This window comes from Pollicipes pollicipes, unplaced genomic scaffold (assembly GCF_011947565.3).
Source record: "Pollicipes pollicipes isolate AB1234 unplaced genomic scaffold, Ppol_2.1 Scaffold_4740;HRSCAF=5597_pilon_pilon_pilon, whole genome shotgun sequence".
Taxonomy (NCBI): Eukaryota; Metazoa; Arthropoda; class Thecostraca; order Pollicipedomorpha; family Pollicipedidae; genus Pollicipes; species Pollicipes pollicipes.
The window spans coordinates 37,635,735-37,657,314 of NW_023596545.1; the positions used below are offsets into that span (position 1 = coordinate 37,635,735).

Consider the following 21,580-nt stretch of genomic DNA (forward strand, 5'->3'; position numbering starts at 1 on the left):
GTCACTTGTTTTCAAGCAGGGCTCGGTTATGTGGTAGCGATTTCGACGCCCGAGAGACAAACACGCCAGTAATTTAGCACCCCTTGTCTGGAAAAACGGAGACGACCATCAAGACCAGATCACAGATGACGTTTGAACGGGAAATTGGATTCCCTAACGCACTTTCATGCAAAGGGCACAAAGGTGTCAACATATATCATCGCTTACTTTTGACTCCTCCGACCCTGTACGAGAGAAAATGTAGAGAAGTGATCAGAGTGCGGTCTGTAGAGCAAATATATTCCATTTTATTCTCCTAAGAGTGTTAACCATGAAGTCATGCGTAAAACTGTGCAAATGAAATTTTAAGGTCCCTTTTATGCATGAATTGTCTAGTGTGTACTTCAATACAGTGTACCATGTGTTTTTGACCAGGCGATATTTCTTACCTAGCTCTCCTCTAGGAACATGCGCCAATTATTGCGAACCTGCTACAATAGCTGAAATTTGGAACAATTGGGGTGAGTCCCTTTTGGAATATCTGTAAGTCGTGGTGCTTAGTGGATGGTGGCGGGGTTGGTTGGAAGGAGGGTGAGATATTGAAATGGGATAGTTTAAAAGGTGCATCATCAGCTGGGGCTATTTAAACCTAAATTTGACGACAAAAATTGATGTTGGCAGTCATAGCGGATTGCGGTAAAACTTTTTAGGCTAGGTGGGTGTGCCTTGATTATATAACATATAAGGGAACGTAGCTGCGTATGCCGTTTTCCCGCTTCTTTTTGCCACTCTGTCAACCTAAAGGCGCTATAATTAGAAAGTGTAGCATTTAAACCATGATATACCAATGAGACACAATTCACACAGAGTGTACCACTCTGACACAGGTCACACATAGTATCACAATAAGTGATTATTGGTGTATGTCTATGGTCATTTTACAAGATATATGCATTTTCTGTCATATGGAATCAGATGCATTAAAAATGATGACTTTTTTAGTAGGGGTCTTCCTGGGCCTATGACCACTCTGATGCTTCCAGGGATCCTCTTCATATATAGGAGGGAGCCACACAAATTTTAAGCTTTTGTGCTCTGTGGCTTTCACAGGCTATGCTTTATATGCAGGATGACTTATAACCCTATTTATTTGCACTGGTCCCACAGTATGTGAGGGCTGGTTTGGTTCCTGTGGCCCTTCCAAGATAAGTGAGAGACAGTTTAAACATTGAGTTCTTTTTATTGGCTGCAGTCCCTTACATCTGTTATGTACCTTTCTGCAATATTTAGTGTTATTGATAGACCAGAGGACCTGCCAGATTATTGGGTGTCCTTTTTGGTCCCTGAAACCCTCTTTGTGACAAACAGGGTCTTTTTTATAGGTTGGCTAGACATGTTCTTTGAGCACACTTCGTGAATTCCTAGGGCAGTGACATGGCAGAATTCACCCAAAGGTGACAGAGCGAGCTGAATTAGGAATGTTGTAACCATTTGGGGCCATATAAGAGCATGAGTTATGTTGCATCTGTCTGTGCAATCAACTACAGTTTATTACACACAGTGAGAAAACATACTAACTGTTTTGGGAGACCCAATCTAGTGTGCAGTGGTAATTAAATTCAAATAACTGGGGTCCATGAAACATCTAAATTATGCAACAAAGCATTATCTCAATACTTAGTTTTCTTTTCTGTACAAAGTCCATGGCAAACATTTATGAACTCTGCCCTTGACTACCACCACAGGCATGTCATGAAGTGCAGTCCTAGGTCCATTTGAGATCATTGGCCCTTTTCAGGGCTTGGGTCCTGTAAGTTATGGCACACCTGAACCTGTTCTCTCCCAAGATGACATTTTTGTAACATATTGTTAAATGGTGTCATAATTTTTTGTAATTATTTGCTAAGGACATCTTTGGGCATTCTCCGGCCATCTTACAGTGTGTAAGAACCACCGGTGCCTAGTCCCTGGGACTACGCGGCCCCAAGGGCTGCCCTCCCCTTCCCCTGGGGCTACGCCACTGTTCTAAGTGTTGCACGCGGATAACTGTATGCTTTGTTTACTCAACTGTAATGGCCACCTCATATGGTATATCGGAGGGCTCTTTGGCTTCCAGGGCCCTTGTGAGATTATTGGGGTATCTTTCAGATATTGTGCCCCCAAAGTTTCACATACCTGAGACCATTTGTGGTGAGTTCCCTTGTTATGCATTTTCTGATATCTGAAACAGCTTTGCTAATGTGCCTCACACCCTGCAAGGTGTCTGAGGGGTATATTACTGGGCTGCTGTACTTAAAGGTATTACAGCATATGTAAGCCACCAGGGTCTTCGGCTCCGGAGACCCGCGTTCTGGTGAGCGAGGCTATAGACTTTTGAGGTCAACGGTCCTTGGTCAACGGTCCCCCTCCTTTTGTTTGGCTCGCCACTGAATCGAGACTAAAGGTCAAATCGTGACCTTCATCGTGAGCTCCATGACGTAGCCTGTCGCGTGCACGCGGTTTGTTTACAGAGCGAGCTCGTTGGCCGGCGTTAAGCGAGCGGAGGCGGCTGGCCGAGCAGACTCGACGCCCGCCACTGAATCGTACACCGCTCCGCGATGGTGCCGCTGCGTCATGTGCTGCGCGCCGCGCCGCGTCTGGGTGGCCTGTGGGCGCGGCCGGCGGCGCGCGGGTTGGCCACACTCTCCGAGGAGCACCGCATGCTGAAGAAGACGTGCGGTGACTTCGCCGACTCGGTGCTGGCGCCGGCGGCCGCCGGCTATGACAAGTCGCACGAGTTCCCGGCCGGCCACGTGCGGCAGATGGGCGAACTGGGTCTGATGGGCATCGACTCGCCCGAGGAGTACGGCGGCGCCGGACTCGACACGCTCTCCTACGCCGTCGCCATGGAAGAGATCTCGCGCGGCTGCGCGGCCACTGGTACCATCTTCTCCGCCCACAACTCGCTCTACCTGGGACCGCTCAAGTACAACGCGACGCCCGAGCAGCTGCAGCGCCACATGCAGCCGTTCACTGGCGGCCAGCTGGTGGGCTGCTTCGCGCTGAGCGAGCCGGGCAACGGTTCTGACGCGGGCGCCGCTTCCACCACGGCCGTGCTGAAGGAGGACCGCTGGGTGCTGAACGGCACCAAGTCCTGGATCACCAACAGCTGGGAGGCGTCGGGCGTGGTGGTGTTTGCCACCACCGACAAGGCCAAGAAGCACCGTGGCATCAGCGCCTTCATCGTGCCAATGCCGACCCCAGGCCTGTCGCTGGGCAAGAAGGAGGACAAGCTGGGCATCCGCGCCACCTCCACGGCCAACCTCATCTTCGAGGACTGCGAGATCCCGCGCGAGAACCTGCTCGGCAAGGAGGGTGACGGCTTCAAGATCGCCATGCGCACGCTGGACAACGGCCGCATCGGTATCGCCGCTCAGGGCGTGGGCATCGCGCAAGCGGCCATCGATTGCGCCATAGACTACGCCGCCAAGCGCAACGCCTTCGGCTCGCCCATCCTCAAGATGCAGTGCATCCAGTCGAAGCTGGCCGACATGGAGCTGCGCACCGAATCGGCGCGGCTGCTTATGTACAAGGCGTCGCTGCTCAAGGACGAGGGCAAGAACTTCACCAAGATGGCGGCCATGTCCAAGCTGGCGGCGTCGGAGGCGGCCACCTTCTGCGCCCACCAGTGCATCCAGATCCTGGGAGGCATGGGGTACGTGTCGGACATGCCGGCCGAGCGGCTCTACCGGGACGCGCGCATCACCGAGATCTACGAGGGCACCTCGGAGATCCAGCGCCTGGTGATCGCCGGCAACCTCATCAAGGAGTACGGCCTGTAGCTTGGGCTGCCTCCGAATCGGCACGACGGGAAGACTTCAGCGACCTTGGCGTGAATATAAGGCGGCAGTCTGTCGTGGAGATGCGGGCAGCTGTGGCCGCCCGACGGTAGGTGATGGGTAATTTCGAGACGTTGTGCAGTCAAAAGAGTGGTTTATGCCGACGGGAGCCTGGTCGGGTGCTCTGTGATGACGTGTTTCAGCGTGGCGCCGCCGCCGTTCGCTAGCGCTGCAGATGATGTCGGACCATGGCTCCAATGGCAAACTTGTCACGTTCGTGTCAATTACAAACAACGATGCAATGCAAGTGTGGCTGACTGTAGATATGTGGTCCGTAGCGCCAGTCTCTCGCGCCAGGAAACAAGCTCGTGGATAGCATGGAAATATATATTGTATTTTTGTCTGCTTTTGTTCCCGATTGTTGATCTAGGCAAGATCCAAACATTTTTGAAGGTGTATTGCCAGACAAAATGGAATAAACGTGAAAGGGTCCTATGCTGGTTACATGAATGCCTGTGTACTGTGGATTCTATTATCAAACGTCTAAATGTGAGTCCTTAATTATGTAGCTGGAAGTAAAAACTGTTATAAGGATTGCTTGGCCCACCACGGGTATGCCGATATCGTGACTACCAAGCCGTAGATTGCAATGCCATTGACAGAGTGAGGCCCCAGCAACCTGCGCTATGTTGCCGAAGGCAACTCTATTCACGCATAGCGACAAAAAAGTACAATAAGTCTCGTCTGTTGGTAAGAAGGATATTGGACAGCTTACAAAGTTCGTATTTGTATTTCCGGTGGTGCTTTTCAAAGAGTTGTACTTAAGCCTGGTCTTTCAATACCGGCAGTTAACGCCACCACGTCTTTTATAAGAAATTGGGGGCGATAGATCTCCCGGACCACGGCGCGGCATTACGTAACGCCGCACAATATTTATAAACAAGCCGTCGAATGCGTGTGTGCCATCACCCCACGTAAGCCGGGCTTCGCCCCAGCCCAGGCCCACATCCTGGTGACCCACCAGCAAAAGGGGTCATCATAGACATGCTGCGGATGAACGGCGTCGGCGTCCGGCCGAACGCCCCCCCCCCCGCCCCTCGGCCGCATGGGCAGCGCTTCTGCCTGTCAGCTGTGACAAGCGACGGAGCTGTGGCCACCATTCGTTGGCCAGCGCAGAGGCATACGGGCGGAGGGGGGGGGGGGGGGGGGGGGGGAGTCCATCCACTTTGCGCGGACTTGTTGGCGTTAACCTATAGCGATGCGTGTTAATAACCGACTCGACAGGCGAGGCTTGGCCCCCGTTTGTCGGGACGTTGCCGCGCCCCAGATCAGTGGAGATGCCGTCGCAGCATGGTTCGCCCGGCGACGCGCAGCCCCTGCGTGGCGCATGCGGTGCTTCCGTGACCCGCTCTCATGCTCCCCGCGGCACACCGGGACAGCAGGATGCCGCTTGGTGTGCCCATGGTGTAAAAGGTGTTCATCTGGCTGTAAACCAGACGTTGGCAACGTGAAACCGGACCGCACCGGCGATGAACGACCAGCGAGGTATTCCATGCTGGCTCGTCTATGAACGGAGAACATCAGGACTGTCGGATAAGTTTATCCCAGCATTGCGCCTGATCTTGCGCTGCCAGCATTTGCTGCAGAGAAGTGGAGGTTGTTTGATCAGATTCGTTAGGTTTCTCAGCTCCACTCAATTCGTCAACGATCTGCTCGTTCACCTGGTAGTCGCGCAGTGATTTGTCGCTGACTCACCGCCCTACGCGGACGCCTCGGCGATCTCCAAACAACACGCACATTCGCTATATGTATTACAGCTGCCCTGCAGCGGCACCGGCTCGCCGGAGCTCACGTGGACCCTGCCCCAGTCTCCGTAAGGAAGCACGCGACTCTGAGAACCAGCTCCATCGCGCCGCAGCACCGCTGCGTCCGCATTGTGGCGATGGTCCAGCATCACACCACTGTCATGACGCCCACCTCCAGCCCGACCGCTTAAAGACACACACCGCGTGAGCGCCAAACGCCAGCGACCGGCGGGGGAGGACTGCAAATCCACGCCCTGCGACGCTCTGTAAAAGGCATGTACAGGAGCTTGGCTTGACGCCATGTTAAAATATGCTTAAATACTAACAGCCATCACAACAGCACCGCCTGCCACCCAGATTATACAAAACGCGTAACATCGGATGAAGTAATGTGCCAAGGCAAACCACAAGGCTGCGGGTCTGTGGTTTGCGCCAGCTGGCTCCTGGCGCAATGGCTTGAAGAGCTGTTCTCTCGAAAGTTCGAGTTTGTCCGCGTTATTAAGTCTGACATCTCAACGAGCCACAAGCCAAATGGAGCCTTATGCTTCGAATAGACGCCGTGTTGATGACGCTGTAAGCAAGTACAGTGTGCGCTTCACAAGAAGGAAGGAAATGAGAGGGTCAAACTGCGCCCTGAAGAGGATATTGTGGACGGCTGTGTGATATGAGGTAGATCATAGGCCACCACGCTTAAAGCAAGGTATGTGATTCAAAGCATTAATAAGGAACAGCACGGATAGAAAACCGCCCAACCACATGAAAGATGACTGATGATGATGTCAAACAAAACAATGTCCAGCATTTTTCTGCGCACCGTTCAAAGCTGGGTACATCTTTGATGCCGTTCATGACGCGCAGCCAACAAAACTAAACCGAAACAGGTCAATCAAACATCTAAAGCCTCACAACTGGTTTCCTGAGCTGTCCGTACCCAGTCACCGACTGGGTATTGGACATGTACTTGCGCTTAAATGCGTGTCTTTTGAAAAAAATGTCTAAAGCGTCGCGTCCCCAACGCCGACGCCGACCGCTGCGGACTGAGGTCGTGCCACGACTTAGGTGCACGCGCCACGAGGAGTTCACGTGGCTCAGTCGGCACGGCCCCCACGTCCGGAGTCCCCTCAGAAGAAGTCCCGGTAAGTGAAGCCGTCGTGGCCACCGCCTCCGCTGCCGCTGCACGGACCAGCGACCAGCTCCAGGTCGTCCAGCGCCAGCACCGTGGCCTGGCCGAACGCCCAGGCCGGCACCGACGCCTTCGCGCGCACCTGGAACGGCTGCATCACGTGGTCCAGCTGGACGGCGCGGTGCACCATCTGGCCGCGCGCGCTGTCGTGCTCCACGTACTCAAGTCGCTGGCCGGCGCCGCCCAGCGGCTCCAGCGAGATGACCAGATCGACACCGGCGTCGCCGCCCAGCTCGTACTTGAGGTAGGCGAACTTAAGGCACAGAGAACCGTCGCGTGGCGGCACCACCAGTTGCTGGAAGGTCAGCTCCGAGGTGCGCCCAGAGGTGACCGCCGTGCCCAAGATCCGACCTGCAGGTGGCAGAGGTGTGGAGGTGAAAACACGGTCGGGCACTGGTGCTCTCATGCTTGGATTTTTGGAGATGATCAACATCTCAGAGACAATTCAACCTGTCAGGTCTCGGGTTCCCTTATGAATAATTACTAACAAACCCAGCCGAGCAAAAGTGCCATGCAGATAAGCCGCCGCCGATGCTTTCCAATGAGGCACACAGACTAGGGGCTCCTGGGCTAATCTACGACATACCAGATCACAAACGATTTTCCCCTCAGATTTCGTCCACGAGTTCAGAAAGACCTTATTAAGTATATAAATTGACTACAGCTTTTCCTTCGCATGGCGGATCCCCCGGTCTCACTGATCGGGACCTCTGGTCTTTCTAGTCGGGGCTTCCACTCGGACTGGCGGAGCTTTCAGTGTTTTTTCTTTTTGATTTTGCCTCCAAAGAATACGCTGGAGTCTCCTTTCGATAATTTGGGACCTCCTGACGAACAGAGAGCCCGATTTGGACATATTGGGACAGAGGTTGTCTCCTACGTGTGAGGTTGGCTCAAGGGTCCATTTTCTGACTTGACGGAATGCTCTGTTGACCGGGGGCCACGGCAGGCCCCCGGCCACCTGGGGCCTGCCGTGAGCATGGCGGGACCTCTTGATGTTTCCAAAGACATGTTTTCCCATTTAAAATGTCAATGAGGCCGCTCCCTTGTCCCCTCGGTGGCACCGCCACGGCTACTGCGCCAAAAGGAGCACCTGACTTGCGTTCTTGGGCTCACACCGTCACCTACAATATGCTCCTCCCATAAGTAGCGCCATCTATAACCCTGACATTCCCAGCCGACAGCGCACCTTGCGGCGAGTCGGTGTGGATGATCTTCCACGTGGTGCCGACGAACTTGACGCGGCAGCCGTCGTGGTCCAGGTCGCAGGTGAACAGGCGCTGGCCGTTTGCGTTCACTGGGGGAGAGCCGACGCCGGGCACCTGGGCCGGTGGGGACGACGTAACCGGCTTGTTCTGCACGCGAATGTTGTTGGACGAACCGGCTGGAAACGAGGCGTCGAGTGTCATAGCCTTGTGCGAGAAGCATCCCGCCAATGGAAAGGGACTGGGATACAGGATTTGAGACTGGTGACAGACTTGATATGAGCCGAGTGATAATCTCAGCGCTTTTCCTCGGCGCTTTTTGTTACGATTGTTGCACATCTCAACACAAGAAAGGGTGCCACCCAATTGTCGTGAGACCCCACTATCTGAAGTGCACAGGTTATACAGAACCAGGCTAGGGTGCATCCCAGATTCCAGGGGAAGTCCGGGAACCTAATGCACCCACCTGGCTACGGGCCTGCGTATCAGGTAGTCGAAGTTCTGGATGAGAATGCCCTGCTTTGGGATTAAAAGCCCTCTACTGGATTTGGAGGCCCCCTTTGTGAATCGAACAGATCCTGTTCTAGACCAGGAATCCGCTCTATGCACCAGGAGGCCCTTTTCTAGCGCAGAAAGCCATGTTTTGGGATAGGTAGGCCTTTTATGGATCAAAGTGAGCTCTTCACTAATCAGAAGGCTCCTTTTCTAGATTTTTAAGTGTTGATATTTCTTTACACGCATATTGGTTGATATATATGTTAATAATACAAGGGAACACGAACCGCGGTGCCCCCCCCCCCCCCCCACCGCTTTGAACCAAACACCGCCTAGGAGGCTCCTCTGAGGAATCCCTATTTTATCCAGGAGGCCCCTAGCAAATCCTGCCCCCCCCCCCTCCCAACCCCAAATCCGTGGCACCGCCCGCCCCTGGCCGCAGCCACCTGAAGTGATCCGCCCGCCCGCGGACTTACTGCAGAGTCCGTGGTACTGATTGGAGCAGCTGGTTCCGCTGGGACAGCGGCTGCAGGGCGCGCCACGCTCGTACATCTGACCATCCTGGAAGTTGCCAGTCGACCCGTAGTCGCACACATACAGCTTGGTCCACCAGGGCCCCTCTTTGTACAGCGTGTAGCCGCAGCCGATGCGGCTGGTCTTGGCCCACACCAGCTGCGTGTAGTGGCCCAGGGGAGAGGAGAACCTGCGAGGTGGAGAGAAATAAGGGTCAGGCGTTGCATTCACGCAGAGGCCGTGGGGTGTATGCTTCAACCTGTAGAGATAGCAGGTGATGTGAGATATATCTGCAAACGAATGGAGGCACGATAATGTACAGTTGCCTTGAAAATGTTGCCATGTGGGCCGTACTTTTACCTCGGATCTACTTAAATCATCCTAAGAACTTCTGTCGCATTTCGCGGTAGCTCGAATGGATAACCAGCATCAAAAATCGTCGAAAAGACATCTCGATGGGCTATCGGTAGTCACATCGGCTACCCAATGAATTACGACAAGACATGCCTGCTTCTCAATAGTTGGTCCGACGGCTCTTGACAGACTGCCGGGCTGTTATGCAGGGGGCTAATGCACGAGACCACTGTCTGGACAGAAATCCATTTTCAGGCCCAGATAGCAACCTGTCTGGCCGAATTCCAGCATGTTGATCGCTGCGGACGCCGGCTACCGCCTTGTGACAAACTGCAGTCTCCAAGGAGATACACGCATCGCTGCGCTGCAGTCTTCGAGATGCCATCGAAATGTCACCGAAGTGTTTTACATAGGATAATGCCTGTCAATTTGTGGGCGCACCGATGCATTTGTTCGTGGTGCTTTGATGGAGGTATGCTGTGGAATGTCTTTGATGCTACTGCATTTAGGATTCGATGCTTTGGATATTACGTAACTTGAAAACAGATGCCACTCCTTCGATGTCGCACTGTCGCAAACCGTGCCACGACATATGCGTTGTCATTGTCCGTGGTCTGGGATTGTTCACGATTTCATGCCACACCCGTAGAAGCTGATGCGAGGTGATATAAAACCCTCCTGTCTCTTTGGGACCAACTATATTCCAATTCATCTGTTTTGTCCCTCCATCAGAGCTCACCTTTTACTTTCCGTTGCAAATCGAGCTGCATCACATAATAGAGGGCTAGATGCACTAGGCGCTCTCTGCCCTACCCCCCCCCCCCCCTCGGCTTCACGACCACCAGGGATACTCACACGAACGGTTCGATGTTCTGCGGGTTGAACCGCGCCACCTCGTCGTACCAGGCGTAGAGCGCCTGACGCCAGTTGGGGGAGTTGTCCAGCCGTGTGCTGGACGAGCTGTACACGTTTTGACCCACCTTGAACCGCGCTGAAACACACCGGACGCCGTCTCAGACGACGCACGGCGGCCGGCGCCATTCGCGGCGACACGGGGCGGCCGCTGGCGCCGCCGCCCCGTCAACCGCAGACGCGGCCATGCATCACGCTCAGCCCTATCGGCGGATCGGCGCGCCGCCGCCGAAAAAGGCGGGCGTCGGGCCGTGCGGGTGATCCGACGTGTCATCTGACATGGCCGGCCGCGGCCGTAGCCGACGCGGCGAGCCTCCGGGGACGGGGAGGGCACAGACCGGCGCCCGACGGGAGAAGCAGGGCCGGCTCCTGACGCGCTTTTCCAGAATAAGCGCGCTTGGTTCGTCCTGTTTCATGGGATGATGGGTGCACTGGAGAGACTGCTTTAGGTTACTAGAACTAGCTACCATCGAAAGAAATCATTACGCACTCACTGATTTAGTGGTAAATGGTCCCAGAAACATGCGAGGTCCAATCGAAATGAGGACAACGGGCCACACTCTCCACCTAAAGGAACGCAAAGACTAGAATTTCACTATCTCGGAGTTGGATTTCGCACAATCTTCGCCGCTTTTGATGGCCCTATTTTCTCAGACCCGGTGCTGGATCCATCCTGGAATGATCAATCTAGCGGTGCGCGCCAGCGTCCGGTGGATTGCTTCCACGTATCGTAAGTTAGCTAACACCAAACTTGTCGATACATATCCAGCCCCAAAGCCAGCCCATCACACATGAACGGCCACGCGACCCAAACTCACCGACGCGCCTGCAGTCCAGGCAGTCGTGCCCGAACATGCACTGGTCGGCGAAACGCTGGGCCACTTTGGCCAGCTCGTCGTCCCACTCCTGAGGATCGGTGGGAGTCATCAGTGGGAGTCATCAGTGGGAGTCATCATGGGAGTCGGTGGGAGTCATCAGTCGCCGGCACGCAAGCTGAGGGTGTCATGGCGGCCAGGCGGCCGCTATGCAAACTGTTGTCTCTCGAGCAATTGATCACGGGGATTCCCTGATGATGAAGACCTACCTACCTATCTATAAGTGAATGAAGGGATCGGTTTGCTAGGACGAGTCCATCCACCGAGTTGTTCAACATAATCAAAGACAATGAATATACCAAAGTGCTTAGTCACCCAGATCGAAGATGGCATTATATAAACAAATTCCCTTAGGTTAAAACGATTGTCCACAACGAATATGCAGATATTTCTCCGCACTCTGGCGGTGCTCAGCACAATACAAAGCTTTGTTTATCTGACGCTAGATGTCCGACAAACCTATGTCCAGCTGCCGGGAAATCGCGCGACGCTCGCCGAGCGCCGGCGCCGCTGCTCACCAGCTGGTTCATGTTGGCGGCAGACGGCTGGCCGAAGGTCTTGCCGCGTGTCTCGCGCCCGCTGGCCACCTTAGCCCGCAGTTCGTTATGCTCAGCTACGATGTACCTGGCCTCCTGGGCAGACACCTCGCGGGCCTGCAGCTGATCACAGTGCGGTCCGGTACCCTGCGGGAGAAGCGGCGCACCGTCCGTCAACTCACCGGTCGTGGGACGCACAGCTACAGCACGCCAGCTCAGGAGTGCATGGCCTGTCCGTGCGGGTGTAGGCGGGTGTATGAACCTCTCATTCACACGTCATGATTATGCGATTTGGTTAATCGTGATTATGCGATGCGGTTAATGAAGGTTGCGTTTAAAGTGTTACGCCGAGAGCAGCGATCAAAGGTCCGACATACAGAGAAACGTACAGACACACGGCGGTTGCATCAGAAAGCTCGTCACTCTACGAAAGTGTTTTAAGGATCCATGAAAGTACGTGGTTCGCGGCAGTCCATTCCCTGGCCACTAACACCGGTCTGCGGCTACGAATATAACTCTCGCTAGCAGACGGCTGCATAAACACTTCGGACGCTCGCCAGCCGGGCGGCGGCATAGACACTGACTGCATAGACTGCAGACTGCATACAGACTGCATACAGACTACAGACTGCATAGGCTGCATAGACACGATCAGACGGAGCAGGAAGTCGTCCGCCAGCCGAGACACCAAACTCCGCTTCAGCCGCCGACGGAGCAGCCGCTCCGTTGGTGGAGAGCCTGCAGATACGGCTCCCCACAGATAGTGCCGGCCATAAATATTCACGCCAATAGCGAGCTGCCTCGTCCCACTACTTCCCCTGGGATGGTGCTTTCAATGATCTACAAGCTGCAGGACAGCCGAACAACGGGCACCAACCAAACTCCAGCCGTTCAAGTTTCAGCACGCGGATGAAAGGATGTCCCGCAGAGACAACAAATCCGAGACGTATCGAGACATACAATTCCTGTAAAAGGGAAGATTCCGGCACCGTTTTCCGCGCTGACTCGCCGGCACAGCAGAGCATCGGCACGCGTCTCCAGCGGGGATTTATGAAGCGAAGCAGCGGAACAGAAACCGCCAGTCCAAGAAGACGGTTCAAGAGATGTCCGGTTCATTCCGGCCATGGGGTGACGGTCAGGCCGCGGCCTCCGCCACCCCCCCGACCGATACCACTCTCACCCTTCCGACTCTGCCTGCGGTCAGGGCGCGGCCTCTGCCCCCCCCCCTCTCTAACTGACACCCTCTCACCCTTCCGGCCCGGCCGGCGGCGGGGAACAACCGGAAGACAGGCGAAGCCTTCAAGTGTCGAAACTTGAGTGTTGAATAGCGTCTCGGCGAGACCCAAAGCCTTCCCCTCGCACACCTGTACTCCTGATACGCATCTAACCTTGGTCACGTACATATTAGTCATCGTTATCGGCAGTTGTCTTCGTGTCCCGTCCCCTCCTGTGTAGGTGCTGGAATGACCCGTAAGTCCGACGACTTCGCGAAGGTCGCTGATGGCGTGAACAGAACCATAGGAAGAGGAGGGGGTGGGTGGTCCGTCCCCAGGGCGCCGCGTGCAGCCACGGCGGGGGGCGGCCGGGCCGGCCGGCCTCGCCGTCACCATCCCACTGCGGCGCCGCGGTGTCTGGCGCGGCGGCGGGCTCGTCAGGGCTCCCGCCAAGGCCGGCCAGCCCCGGCGGCGGCAGCAGAGGGGCGGCCAGCTCGCCGGAACAGCACGCCCACGAGGAGTGCCGTCAGGTGTCGGCCTCACTTACCGATGTGATCTCAAAGGCCCGGCTCCGAGGAGGAAGTGGACGAGAGGCATGGAGGCCAGAAATGATAACTTGATGGTGCCCAAATTTACCGTTGAATGAATGGGGACAAGAAAGGCTGGTTCATCAGTGCAAACACGCCTCGATGACCACTATTTCGTCGTTCACAGTTTTCTGTGCGATAAACTGAGCACAAGTCAGGATGTCGACATGCGAAGGTCATGCTTGCCGCAAAGAATGCGAAGGGATACGGAATGCAAGGCGTTATCTCATGATCATTCATTCAAATTACTCTTGCAACCGACGTGAGTGGTGCAGATAACAAGGCAAGACTTACAAGCACATACCTCTTCCACATCACCATGACCTAGATAAGGATAACACTCGGAATGTAATGGAGTAGCGAATGTCTCGCAAAGCGACATGTAAAGCCCATAAGTCGGCAGGGGGGCTTTCTTAGTGAACTTCATAAAAAGACGAGAGAGCTGCATTCGACAGCCTCCCCTTATACGACCTTTCGACCACCCCGATCGAAGCGTTAGCGACAATTTCAACAGATCAGAGGATTTCACAGTGGTTATACTGCATTGGATCGTTTGACCGTGATAACCGGTTTAACCGGCGGTCGGAAGAGACCGGTTATTGCATCCGACTAAAATAATCAAGTTATATAGGCAATTATGATATATAATAAACGTTATTAAAGCGGGAAAGAGCAACAATTTTTCCATCTCAGGCTCCGTGCTGGGCAAAAGAGCGAAACCTGTCATGAGAACACTGCTTAAGTGTATCGAAGGAATCCTTAGCGCAAGTTTCCTTCCCTTATTTCGTTATTCCAATTCACTGTTGAAGCCTGTTCAGGTGTCAGGACGCAGTTTCCGTCTCCTGACGTGCAAAACAGTTCAGTGCGTGCGCAGAGGGCGCAGCGAAGACTTGGTCGGAGTTTGGGGATGGGTTTAGAGCTGTCCTGACCCACTGAAAGGGGCGTAGGATGGGTTCCGAGTGACCTGACCCGCTGACAGGGACGTTGGATGGGTTCCGAGTGTCCTGACCCACTGACAAGGGCGTCAACAAACTCCAAGCGGGTTTGGCACTGGCGGTGCCTGTACTGTCTGGTGACTGAATCCCTCGAACGGGTTCATGCAGCTGAACGCGCGGACTCCGTGCGGATCTGGCACCGGGAGTCGTTAGTTTATGTCGCTGATAAAGCAGCTCACATTTGTCCATGGCACCGTTACGAATCGAGCCCGCTAAAGAGGTTACCGAAACGGGTGCAGCTGCTGAATTCATCAGATGACAGTGAGCATGCTGTCTGGCCGTAGTTTTCGGTCACATGTCGCCAGCTGATCGCGCGCGAGGCTGACAGATAAACCAGTTTTAAAACAATAGGGTGATCTTATCACGTAATTTCTATCTAGCTTGTCAAATTGTTATAGGCAGATCATTTCCTATCCAGACACCCACTGGATCCTCCTTGCCGTATATCTGGCTTACGGTTACATGATCCCATGATCACCAGAAGAAGACTTCCCTGCACTGGTCAGCGATCAGGACCTGAACACAGCACTCTAGCGAGCTAAGCCCACGGAATCAAGTAAATCTACCGCGCGCCAGCCGCACCAAAAGAGCGCGCATACCTTACAGCAGCATGCGGAGTGGCATCTCGCCGATCGCGTAACCAGCATCGACCGCGGCTGTCTCGGCGCGCCGCGCGGGCCGGCAGCTCCAGATCAGACCGCAGAATTTCCGGGATCACGCGGATCATCACGGACACAGGGCGGCGGGCGACACGGGTTTGTACTCAGGGCGGCCGTCAGCTCGTGCCGACATTTACAACTGGGCGGCACGACCGCCGGCGGCGGCCGGCCGTGTCGCCAGCCGTGTCCCGACCGCCCATCGGGAATGGTAATGTGGCCAGTTCGGCGTGTTAATTCGCCTGCGCCGGCGGCGGCGTGGCAACAGGGCGCTCCAGTCGTCACTCGCGCCTGTCGAACGCCGGCCATGGGCTCGGGCGGCGCGACTGATGGTCACCGCGGCGGGCAGGGTGGGCAGAGGCGCGCACAGACACCAAACGTCCATGGGCGCCTGTCGCCTACCGTCCAGCATGGACACCACCACACTGCTTTGCTCAGTGTATCCTTGAAGCAGGGCGTATGACGTGACCGTGATGTCCCTCTCCACTCCCTGACCGCGCCTCTGGTGTGGGGAGGCCAGCTCCGTCTGATCCCGTGGCCGACTGACCGCTCGGTGGATATGCCAGTTAGCACATCGGCTGCCAGCGCCGCCAGCTCAGCCACCGACCGGCCCCTGTGGCGGTTCTCAGAACTTTGTGCTCTCGTACTCGCGGGTAGTGAGAGTTGTAAAATCACGCCTTTGCGGCATTTCGTCCTTGGGCCCAAAGAGAGCAACGGTTGCTTTGTGGTCTGCAGCTTATCTCCGGTTTAAGACAGTCTTTGGGATGCCCTGTTACGTCGTTAGACTGCAACCAATGGCACGCGCGGCACTCCCGCTTCCTCTGTCCCTCCCTCTCTCCCGACCATCAAGCGCAGATTGCGCCGAACGAGCCCGTGAAGCTCGTAACCGAGCTCCAGGGATCCTGCGCCGCCGGCGCCGGTGACTTCCTAGCGCTCCGAGCCGCGCTGCACGGGCAGGCCGGCCGTCAGCCGGCTCCTATCACCCCGCCCCATCTCCGCCGGCCCCGTCACGCTCGTGCAGCCGTCGCCGGCCGCCGGGCGGTCGTGGGGCCGCGGCGGCGGCTCCGCCCACCCCGCCGGGCTCAGGCGTCGCACCGGGACGCGGGCCCCGACCGCCCTGGGAGGTCCTCCTCTCCGCCAACGGCACCTCCGTGGCTGCCGATCATGCGGCGGCGCTCCGGGGGCGTATGGGACGCGGCAGCTATATTTGGGGCTCATGGCACGCGGGGTTACCGGGTTCGCTGGACCTGACCGGGCCACGCCAGAGCAGACCGTGCCGAGGCGGTCGGCCCTCGTCCCGGCTCGACCCGGAGACGACAGGTTCGGGTCATCAGGCTGGTCTATCTCTGTGCAGTGGCATTCAAGTGTTCACAGGGGCTCCAAACATCAAAGAGAATCAGTCCACTCGGCGTTTGAGGGATGGAGGTGTTGGTGGGACCCGATCACAGCAGCCGCGAGATCGAGGACAGTCGACTCACCTGGAACTGGCACAGTGTGTGCTTAGGAGTGAACCTGCAATACTCGGACTGGGCGCTGGCCACGGCCAGCAGGCTCGCCAACATCAGCATTGTGGACTCCATCATTTTCTGGAAAGGGGGTCAGAAGTGAGACAGGGCACGATCAGGGGGATGCCGAACGGAGCGGGAACGTTGGCGCAAGAGCAACTCTGATGATCAGCAGCGACAGTGACAGACAGAGAAAGGCTGACATGTCACATGTCACTATAGTTTACGCCAATAGTCGTGATAAAAAGATAACCTCCACGCCAATGAACGCCCGTGGTGGGCGCTTCGGGAACTCGTGGAAACACGTTAGCTCACAGCTTTGCTTCAGGAGCGCATAGGTGTTTTTTTTTTGTCTGTTACGGAACAGACTGGTTTGTCTAATAGTACTATGTAGTGGAAAATGTCGCCAGGGTGTTAAGCCGATTACTTTTACCCAGCCCGGTACAAATTTTTAGGTTTTCCAGTATGTCCTTCATGATTATGACATCCCTGGACACCCAAATGGTGACCAGTCCGATGCCAATTGGCCGCCACCACGGCGCCCATGTCCCAGCCCGTAATTCGAGTGGCCTGGGTCGGTACGGCGTGGGGAAGGGAAGCGGTTCGTGAGCACCTGCCATCCATCAGCCACGGCCCGCTCAGCCGCGTTTAAACAACAACCAATGCTCTGGCTGCCGCAGCTCCCACTCGTGCGAGAAAGGGGGAGGGGGAGGGGAGCAGTGAGCGTCATGCATGAGCGCCGGCTCGGCAGCTCCACAGGCGCGTCTCCATTCATAAGTCATTCAAACGTCGCGCCATTCATTCGCGCGGGGCAGGCACTGAACATCGGTCCGCGGCGAGGGCGGGGGCCAGCTCCTCCGACGCGTCGCCTCGTTTCAGCGCGGCAATCACGCACGCCGTCGCGCCTCGCGCGGCACGCAAGCCTGTCCGGCCGGGAGTCACGCCATCGGACGCCGGTCCGAAGAGCTAGCAGGTGTGGGGGGGGGGGGGGGGGGACGCAGCCAGCGCGAGCGGCGAGCTGTCTCGGTCGGAGCACGGCGGCAGCCCGCGGCGGAGGACGCTGAGTCCCCATGGGAGCGCGAGGGGGCGATGTCCTCTCGCACACGTCAGGCGGCAGTGGGGACAGATCGAAGGCGGCGACCGGCCCGCTTCTGGCGGCGGAGGAAGCAGCGGCGGACGGTGACGGGCGGAAGTGACTCTTACGCGGCCCGAGACGCTGACAGCGGCTGGAGCCGAACGGACGGGGCGCAAACCGCAGGGCGCACGTGAGGTCTGAGGGCTGTAACTGCCAGCAGAGGACCGCAGCACCTCTTCCGCGTGGAGCTCACTGGGACGCGATACCGGTGGGCAGCTCCGACTCCCCGTCTCGGACTCATCGTGCTCCTGACGGCTGGCGTGAGAGCCTGTCACTTCTCAGCAATTAGCGGGCTCTCTGGACAGCGCCACAGCTTCGATCTACGCCGCGGGTCCATGACGACAGCAGGGCAGCGGGTGCACCATCGCGTGAGCACTGAACCCGGGGTCGCTGAGGGCGCCTCTCGCTGTAATCAGCGTCGCCGTGGCCTCTGAGCCCTGCAGTGGCGGAGCGGGCGCGGGTCGGACTCGGGAACCACGACTACCTGCGACGCCGGCGAGATCCGATCTCCCCCGGCGGCAGCTTCAAAGGGAGCCGAGCTTTCCCGGCACGCTGCTCAGCGGTAGTCCATGGCTGCTCTGGTACTGATGTCGTCCGCAATTCTAAGCCATGGGATGAACAGGCTTGAGAGCGTTATTTGCCGGGCCACCAACCGTCGTCGTCGTCCCCCTCCCCTACCGCTCTTGCCAGGGCCGCAACCTTTCACGTGTTCAGCACGAGGCCACGAGGCTAGGGACGAATCTGTCTGGTCACGTAGGCTCGGCTATCACGATGAACTTTTGACCTTTCAGCATGTAATACCAAACACTTGGTGATTACACGCATGGCTATCGCATGCTAATGCGACACCAGTCTACTGGCTCTCGTGGCATCAGCGACTTAACGCATCAGGAACATGAACTCACAGAGACGTCGCAAGAAGAACAGGAGAGGACGATTGCCCTTTTGGCAACTCTTTTCATGCATCACTATAGGAATGATCTCATGCTTTATACGAACGGGCGGGCATGGGCTCTTCGCTCCCACACCTGTGCGTCCCCACACCTGATGGCGGCGTATTATACCATTAGCTGCATGACTGGAAGCGATTATTTTGAAATGAATGGGCTCAGGATCAGCGGCTCACACCGCGCCGCCCGTTAGCCATGGGTCGCAGCAGAGATCCTCGCGGCCACCGGTCAAGCAAGTTATGGATTGAGAGAGCATCATGCATTATGCAATGCGGCGAACGTGCATTGTCCATACTTGGCAATGGGTAGAAGAGGCTTCCTGGTCTCAGATATGCTCAAGACCCAGACAGAACTCCACAAATGACGGGTATTTCGGTCTGGAGACGATCTGTCATCGGACGCTTCCCGCTGTCGGCAACGCACGTCAGGCTGCACGACAAAACTCCGTTTAGCCGTCAAAACATCCGTCTCGTTGACGACCGGCGCAGAAGCCGCGCCGCCGGTGTTTAACTCAACCGCGTTCCTGCTGTCTCCATGGCAACTAGCGCGTCAGGCGCGGCGCATTGCCGATTCGAGCTGCCGTTCGCCGCGCCGCAGCGGTGACGTCACTGGCCCGTCCTCGCCGAGGGAGGGGCGGAGACGGACGGGCTCATTACCGGCGCCGGAAGCGTCCACCTCTGCCCGGCAACAGTCGGTGGCTGCCGCCTCAGCCGCGCCGGCGCCGCGGAGAAAGCCGCGCTGCCGCCTGTGACACGGCCGACACTGGTCGCTGCAGACGGACCATCGGCATCAGAGGTGACCGGGGCCGGCAGCGGCGGCTGCACGGCAGCCGCGCCTCCATCTGCTGCTGGGGGGTCAGAGCCTGACTTCCGCGCAGGGACTGAACGGCGCGTGGGTTATTGGCTGCCATAGCAGACGCACACAAAGCTGTGACGCCTCTTGGTTTGAACGAGCGAGACACGTAATGTGCATTGGGTTGACTTGTTAGCTATTTGCTTTACGGCAGGCGCGGTTATAGCTATGACGTCATGCTTTACAGATAAAGAACGTGGCACCTGGGCCGTTATGTCCTGGTACTGCGATCTAGTTTGTCACTGAATTGTTATTAGATACCGCCTGGCTCTTCACCATTCAATCACGGTCTGAGAAGGTCCTGAGCCCCCAAAAGGTCCGTACGGACCGTTGAGGATGCATGTTTGTCACCAAGTGGAAACCTTAACCAGTCCGGGGAAAATGATGCAAAAAGTCATGTGGATGAAATGATTCGTCAAGATTGACGCCTTACCATCCATACTCTGTCAGCCAATACGAGCCATTTTGCCGTAATTAATATACCTGTTACATTGCTTCCGTTTATCAATCAACAATCAGCCATAGGACCCATCATCAGCATTAAAGCGACAGGTGCTATGATGAACGATGTCAAATAGCGCAAAACCACCTGTTTAGTACTATTCAGTTATTCCGCTGTCGCTTAATTATGTAAGCCGCATGCATTTCGCACTGAATGCCGTGGATCGTCTTATGCACGACACAACATGAACCACAATCATGGAACACGTTGATAGATCAGTAGGTAGGTCCGACCGTAATGCTGTCCTGGGATAAATGAGCTACTTACGTTATATACCCATGATTGATGGGAAATTGCAATAAGTACCCAGCGAACCTTGGCAGCATTAAATGTTCATAATGCAGCTAGTTCACGTGCTGTGCGATTGATACGTTAAAAACATCGCGACCGCACCCTCAAAATTGACTCGAAATCGCATGCTCGGCAGGTTGAATAAGCCCTCGAGCCCTTAACATCTAATAATCAACATCACACAGCTTTCAAACCACGAACACATAGTACATTTAGCAGTTTTAAAAGTAGGTTGGTTCCGATTCGCATCTTCATCATTCGCTCGAAATTTGCACTTCCAGATAGTCTTTGTAAGGCTGTGCAATAATGACACCGCCCACACGTTTGTTTCATTTTGTTTTCTGGGAACTGTTCATTGTAGTAAAGTGAACAGTTCCCAGTTGGGACAATTCAGTTGTATGCTGTGAAGAGTAGGGGCCTCCATGCAACATGAAACCAAGCCCAAATGCCTCCCTTCGCCACAAAAGCTGGGCAACAGCTACGTGGTCAGTCTCAGCTTTAACAATCCCTGTCAAGATAAACCGGGCACCAGGCCCCCACCAGCGCGAGGAAGACCGAAGACGAAGCAAGCAGATCCCTTGGGCCGACCTGACCAGCGCGGCACGGCAGGGCTCACCGGTAGCGGCGTCGGGCTGCTGCTGTCCTGCCCGTCCGGGAGCGTGCACGTGGCGAGCGCGGCGGGGGCGGGGCGGTGCACGGGTCCGGCCGGCGGCGGCGGCGGCGGCGGCGGCGGCGGCGGCGGCGGCGGCGGCGGCGGCGGGCAGACAGGCCGTGCGTCCTGACCCGACGGCAGTGGCGCTCTGGAGGCTCAGCCGGCCACGCTAAATCTTATATACGAGCGGAGCCGAGCGGCCCGCACCGCCCGGCCGGCGGCCGGCCGGCCCGGTCCAGATTAGAGCATCGCTCGAGGGAGCGGGGGGGGGGGGGGGCACACCTGGGATGGGAGGCTGTGTGAATTGGTCAGGCCGCTGCGGTCGAGATGATCCGGTGTGCGGCAGGGGCAGGAAAGCCTGCAGGAGATCTCGGTGTGGTTCGCTGCGTTGGAAAGTGCCCTGACCTGAGGACGGGATGATCCGATTCGGCGCGACTGAAAAGTCGGCAGATTGACCATACCGGTAGAAAGAGAATCTAAATCTTGTCGTTGTAAAAGTCTTGACGGTTTCCCGATTCGAAACAAGAGGATTTGGATTAGAATGGGTCGTTTGGAAATGCCCGAGGTGT

The 21,580-nt window shown here is 56.2% G+C and overlaps 2 protein-coding genes across 3 annotated transcripts; one reads left to right on the forward strand and one right to left on the reverse strand.

Moving 5' to 3' along the window:
• Nucleotides 1-529: 529 nt before the first annotated feature.
• On the forward strand, nt 530-4,293 carry Arc42 (Activator-recruited cofactor subunit 42). Of its 2 annotated transcripts, none has more exons than XM_037221741.1 (2): nt 530-570; nt 2,490-4,293. In XM_037221741.1, exon 2 carries the CDS (start codon nt 2,577-2,579, stop codon nt 3,798-3,800), a length of 1,224 nt encoding a protein of 407 aa, XP_037077636.1. In that variant the 5' UTR covers nt 530-570; nt 2,490-2,576; the 3' UTR covers nt 3,801-4,293. The 2 variants fall into 2 exon arrangements, with proteins under 2 accessions (XP_037077636.1, XP_037077637.1); XM_037221742.1 differs by lacking the exon at nt 530-570 and adding an exon at nt 622-694.
• Nucleotides 4,294-5,600: 1,307 nt separating this feature from the next.
• LOC119099497 (CRISP/Allergen/PR-1) lies at nt 5,601-21,034 on the reverse strand. The gene is made up of 8 exons (XM_037222655.1): nt 20,976-21,034; nt 16,603-16,710; nt 11,655-11,819; nt 11,080-11,167; nt 10,205-10,340; nt 8,959-9,185; nt 7,972-8,166; nt 5,601-7,136 (listed from the first exon to the last, which is right to left on the reverse strand). Exons 2-8 carry the CDS (start codon nt 16,705-16,707, stop codon nt 6,724-6,726), a joined length of 1,329 nt encoding a protein of 442 aa, XP_037078550.1. The 5' UTR covers nt 16,708-16,710; nt 20,976-21,034; the 3' UTR covers nt 5,601-6,723.
• Nucleotides 21,035-21,580: the final 546 nt, after the last annotated feature.

Excerpts from the sequence above, each read along its gene's own strand:
- Arc42 (XM_037221741.1), top strand. The coding sequence starts at position 2,577 with ATGGTGCCGCTGCGTCATGTGCTGCGCGCCGCGCCGCGTCTGGGTGGC.
- LOC119099497 (XM_037222655.1), bottom strand. The coding sequence starts at position 16,707 with ATGATGGAGTCCACAATGCTGATGTTGGCGAGCCTGCTGGCCGTGGCC. Across the intron at positions 10,341-11,079 it reads CCTGGACTGCAGGCGCGTCG|CGCGGTTCAAGGTGGGTCAA; the intron begins GTGAGTTTGGGT and ends GGTGTGTTTCAG. Across the intron at positions 7,137-7,971 it reads CCACACCGACTCGCCGCAAG|GTCGGATCTTGGGCACGGCG; the intron begins GTGCGCTGTCGG and ends TGCCACCTGCAG.